The 6,000-nt window shown below is 44.3% G+C and overlaps 1 protein-coding gene across 1 annotated transcript in view; it reads left to right on the top strand.

Moving 5' to 3' along the window:
• Window positions 1–4,793: 4,793 nt before the first annotated feature.
• The window catches only part of LOC121537217 (membrane-associated guanylate kinase, WW and PDZ domain-containing protein 3-like), a 46,384-nt gene continuing 45,177 nt past the window's right edge, over window positions 4,794–6,000 (top strand). The window contains exon 1 of the mRNA XM_041844906.2: window positions 4,794–5,073. Within this exon, the coding sequence (XP_041700840.1) occupies window positions 4,794–5,073 (280 nt within the window). The remainder of the gene's footprint in view (window positions 5,074–6,000) is intronic.

Raw genomic sequence — 6,000 nt, 5'->3', positions numbered from 1 at the left:
AAATGACGTGGAAACAACGTTGATTCAACCAGTTTTTGCCCAGTTTATTTGTATTTATTAAGGATCCCCATTAGCTGCTGTCAATGTGTTGTTAATAATCATTTAACCATAAAAGCGCCAAAACGGGTCAATTTTGACCCCAAAGGGTAAAAATGTCATAAATTCAAAACTTTTTTGCAACTAGTAACCGACAAAATAAACACAATTTAACATGATTTCTGTGTTTATATGGAGGAATGAAAAATAATCTCTCTTTTGAATGCTAAGCTGAAAATGTGAACTCAATGGTAAACTGTGAAAATTTGGCACCGAGGTAGTATACAGTGCATTCGGAAAGTATTCAGACCCCTTGACTTTTTCCACATTTTGTTACGTTACAGCCTTATTCTAAAATGGATTAAATAGTTTTTTCTCCTCATCAATATACACGCAATACCCCATAATGACAAAGCAAAAACAGTTTTTAGAAAATATGTACAAAAATAAATACATTGGAATATCACATTTACATAAGTATTCAGACCCTTTATTCAGTACTTTGTTGAAGGACCTTTGGAAGTGATTACAGCCTTGAGTCTTCTTGGGTATGATGCTACAAGCTTGGCACACCTGTATTTGGGGAGTCTCTCCCATTTTTCTCTGCAGATCCTCTCAAGGTTGGATGGGGAGCATCGCTGCACAGCTATTTTCAGGTTTCTCCAGAGATGTTCGATCGGGTTCAAGTCCGGGCTCTGGCTGGGTCACTCAAGGACGTTCAGAGACTTGTCCCGAAGCCACTCCTGCGTTGTCTTGGCTGTGTGCTTAGGGTCGTTGTCCTGTTGGAATGTGAACCTTCGCCCCAGTCTGAGGTCCTAAGCGCTCTGGTGCAGGTTTTCATCAGGACAAGTCTCCCAGTCCCTGCCGCTGAAAGACATCCCCACAGCATGATGCTGCCACCACCATGCTTCACCGTAGGGATGGTGCCAGGTTTCCTCCAGACGTGACACTTGGCATTCTGGCCAAAGTTCAATCTTGGTTTCATCAGACCAGAAAATCTTATTTCTCATGATCTGAGAGTCCTTTAGGTGCCTTTTGGCAAGCTCCAAGTGGGCTGTCATGTGCCTTTTACTGAGGAGTGGCTTCCGTCTGGCCACTCTACCATAAAGGCCTTATTGGTGGAGTGCTGCAGAGGTTGTTGTCCTTCTGGAAGGTTCTCCCTTCTCCATAGAGGAACTCTGGAGCTCTGTCAGAGTGACCATTGGGTTCTTGGTCACCTCCCTGACCAAGGCCCTTCTCCCCCGATTGCTCAGTTTGGCCGGGCGGCCAGCTCTAGGAAGAGTCTTGTTGGTTCCAAACAGCTTCCATTTAAGAATGATGGAGGCTACTGTGTTCTTGGGGACCTTCAATGCTGCAGAAATGTTTTGGTACCCTTCCCCAGATCTGTGCCTCGACACAATCCTGTCTCGGAGCTCTACAGACAATTCCTTCTACCTCATGGCTTGGTTTTTGCTCTGACACGCACTGTCAACTGTGGGACCTTTTATAGACAGGTGTGTGCCTTTCCAAATCATGTCCAATCAATTGAGTTTACCACAGGTGGACTCCAATCAAGTTGTAGAAACATCTCAAGGATGATCAATGGAAACAGGATGCACCTGAGCTCAATTTCGAGTCTCATAGCAAAGGGTCTGAATACTTATGTAAATAAGGTATTTCTGTTTTTTATTTTTAATAAATGTGCAAACATTTCCAAAAACCTGTTTTCGCTTTGTCATTACGGGGTATTGTGTGTAGATTGAGGACATTTTTATATTTAATCAATTTTAGAATAAGGCTGTAATGTAACAAAATGTGGGAAAAGGGAAGCACTGTATACCCTGAAAAGATATAGATATGGAGCCACCCCAGATTTGGCCTGTGGGGGGCGTGGCAGCCACTATAGTAAAAAAAAGTACTTAAATATTTAAATACATATTTAGTTTACAGTCAATGTATCTATACTAACTTGAGAATATCATCTTTCAGATGAAATTGGAACTGAGTTGGTAGCCCATAGCGTTCCAAAGTTCGAGCTAAAAGTCTGATTGCACCTCCACCTATATCACCCTTATTGGTACCGGTATGTCAGATTGGCTCAATTACCAATTTCTCAGCCTCTGAGTATCACAGAAACACAACACTTTGAATGAATAACAGACAAATGTTCATAACTCGTGGCTATGGATGAAATTGATGAATATATCTGTTCAAAACATTTTAGGGTTAAGGTCAGGTTTTCTTTACTGTTTGTTATATTGAATACAGGACAGGACAGGGACAAGCACACATTTGTCTGTACCCAGTCAGAGGTATCGCGTGTTCATAGAAAACAACCTTCTCTTGTTTCTTAGGGCAAATTTGTTATGAATAACCAGTTGAAAGAAGAAGGACATTTCAGTACAAACACACATCACTAGAAACAGTCTAGGGAACTAAGCTGTGTTGACTGGCACAGTAAGACTCAGAGCCTCACCAGAGCTGACACTGTTGCCCCTGAAGGTAAAATACCAAGACAGCGGCCATGAACACCACACCAAAGCGGGCATCCCTGGTAAATCTAGACTACAGCCAGAGGCAGAGCCATGCAAAACACAAACATGATAGGATAGGATAATAAATCTGGAAATAGTTGGTATTTTTAGCATGAGCATGTATAGCTCAGAAGATCTTTAGATAAAGCACTTGGGATCTCAAAGCTTATTGAACTTGTATTAAAACACAATGGAGTCAGGGTAATGCTCTTAGCAAGATGTAAAGTTCACATATGTCGATGTTAATACAATTTGTTGTGTACGTTATTATTTTCATTCGGTATTTGATGGCCTGACTGCCTCTTTTTGTGTTCATTCTGTATTTGGTGCATGTGTTTTATTGGTTGTGTTACTCTGTCTTTGTGTGTACTCTGTGTGTGGGTGGAAGGATGGATGGTTGGGAGATAGAATTTCAGCTGCAGAAGGTCTCTCAGCATGTCAGAAAGAGAGAGAGAGTGAGGGCACAGAGAGGACAATTAGGGATAAATGAAGAAATAATCATAATTTCTAAAAACAAATCCAGAAACAGCACCTACTCATGACAATTAAATTCACAGACTCACTTGGCTCTGGACCAACAGAAGCATAGAGATGATTTGAATAAAATGGATGTTATTTTCCCCCATGGAGCAGGCCAGACTGTAACCAAGCTCTGGCTCCTGTCGCCCTGCAAGGTCAAACCAGCGACTTCATTGCCAACCCCAGGCTGTGTAGTGCCTCTCTCTCTCTCGCTCTCTCCCCATTCTCTTTTTATTCCCTCTCCCCCTCTCCCTCCCTCTCTCTCCCCACAACCCCTCTCGCTCTATCTCCAGCTCTCCCTCCCCTCTCTCTCCCCCTCCCCCTTAAACATTACATGGTGGATCTGTGGAGTTTTCCTTCCTATATTCCTATTATTCCTGCCTTTCATTATATGTCAGTCTCTCAGTGTCGTGTATCTCATTTAGAATCCATCTTTATGTTTGACTGTCTCACAAAGTCTCTCATCCATGCACCCACCCCACCCGTCCCTGTGTTTTGTTTAGTGCGACCCTCACTCTGTCTCTAAGATCAGTTTGTGTCCTGTGTAACCGTGTGACAGAGCTGCTCCAGTCCTGTCAGACCAAGGCACTCTCTCTGTCACGGTGTAGGAGCACCTGCCCTCTCTCTGAGCCGCCCACCTGTCACTTCACTGGCTCTCAACAAAGACCTTTAAAAGTCAACTGTTGGAAGAGGCATCACACTCAACTTACAATTTTGTTATTTTGGAATTCTAGACAGTGGTGAATCATGTCATTCACATAGCCTACAGTACAACATGTCCTATGAACAGCAATGTTTTGACTGCAGTGCATACTCATTTCCATAGGTTGCGATATGTGACTCTAAAGCAGACGTTACCTCAGCAGGAGGTTCAGTGAACATGGAATAGTCTTCATTATTCATGTCTGACAAGATGATTTATAAATTTAGATGCATATCATTTTAAGTGCAATTTGTAGTGGGTATGAAGGAGGCACAATCACGATGATGCCTCACTGGAATCATTAAAATAACAACACTTTACTGTCAATTTATATGAAATAGTGTATTTTGTATCAAATTACCCCTATCAATAATGAGTATTAATTTACAGTACCTTATCTGGTCTTACTGACACCAGACTAGATATTTCCATCAGACTGCCATGCTGGGAATATAACTACAGGTATGTTGCGTGTGTTTATGTTAATGCTATATACAATATGTCAGTGAGGTATAGCAGCGTCAGTATTGACCTGTTCATCTGAGTGTGACAGTTTGTTTACTGTATTTTGGTTCAACCCACTGTCAAACACCACATACACAGTATTTGTATAACACACAAACACAGTTTCCATGTCAGTCTGCTTCACATGCAGGTCCTCTGTTCTAAAGGAGGGAATAGTTTAACTTTACTGCAATTATTTTCTATCAGATGCATGCTATGTTCTTTACATTTTCTCCACAGTACCTTGGGAAACTTCTGTGTTAAAAACTATTTCAGGGCAATTAAATCCTTAGCCTAAAGACATGAAATCACACCTTAACATGATTGTGTGAGTGTCACTGTCTTCTCTCTCTCTCTCTCTCTCTCTCTCTCTCTCTCTCTCTCTCTCTCTCTCTCTCTCTCTCTCTCTCTCTCTCTCTCTCTCTTTCTCATTCTCTTTCTCTATCCCCTCTCTCTCTTCCTGCCTAACTCCCCCTCCACCCCCTCTCTCCCCCTCTCCCCTCATCAGCTCGTTTGCCATGTCTAAGGCAGCCGTGAGGAAGCTGCACTGGCGCTCCAAGGTCCAGGATACCTTCATCCCCATGGTTGGTTCCTCTGGGGATCTGGGCGTGGCAGTGGGCGGTGGAGCTGACTATGGAGAGTTCCCATTCGTCACAGCAGCCCCTGGGGGTGGGCTCACAGTGGGCGACATAATCCTAGAGATTGGGGGAACGCCTGTGTTAGGGATGACACTAGGAGATGTCCGGGGGGTCCTCAACTCCTGCCCCCATCCCATTCGCATCAAGACCGTCTCACCAGGTGCTGTATGGCTCAGTGTGGTAACTTACTCCTTGGTCTGGGGACACATTGTGAATGCTGCTGCTTCCTTTGTCAATCTCTTGAACCGATTTAACTAAATTGAGTTATAGACTTTGTCTGAGAGGGAATTGGTTTTTCGTGCCTGTTGCATATTCAAACATGTTACACAGTAAATGCATAACAGCGTTGTCAACCCCAACTCCTCCTTCACATGATAACACTATGGGATTGGTCACACTGCCTCCCTCAGGCAGCTCATAGAATAACACTCTATCCAAGTGGTTGTCCAAACATTGCTGAATAATCACTGTTACTGAAAAAACTAACTTGACACACTTTTAACATTCTGGTGTTGAAGTTCCTTTCAGTTTGCATGGAGATCCCAAAACATTGGGTCTTTGGTGTAGGAGCCTGGGAGGGAAGAGTAACAATTCCCGATGACACATGATAGAGTGTCCAGAGAAGGCTGTGTGGATGTGACCCTGGAGGGGCCTTGGTATTTATAGGGGTGGGGGGGTGTCTTTGTTAGGTCTGAACAGAGCAATATGTCACTGCTATGTCACCTGACCGAGGCTCCTCATCGCCTTGCTGGGGTAGATTGACGTCTGAATCGCCAGCAGGACTGTAAATGGAGCCCTCTGCCGCTGGTATATCCATTATCATTCTGTGAGCCAGGCGGCCAGGCAAACCTCTCTCCCTGGGTATTCTGGCTGCATGTACTGTGGACAGAGATGGATGGGTTGAGCTGTTCTGTGCTGCTGTACTACATGTACTGTAGGCCTACTCTTCCTCCCCCTTCCCCTCCCCCTCCTCCTCTCCCTCCTCCCACTCCTCCTCTCACTCCTCCCCCTTCCCCTCCCCCTCCTCCTCCCACTCCTCCCCCTTCCCCTCCCCTCCTCCTCTCCCTCCTCCCACTCCTCCCCATCC

Source organism: Coregonus clupeaformis, chromosome 24 (genome assembly GCF_020615455.1).
Source record: "Coregonus clupeaformis isolate EN_2021a chromosome 24, ASM2061545v1, whole genome shotgun sequence".
NCBI classification, from domain to species: Eukaryota; Metazoa; Chordata; class Actinopteri; order Salmoniformes; family Salmonidae; genus Coregonus; species Coregonus clupeaformis.
This window is presented reverse-complemented; position numbering and strand designations above follow the sequence as displayed.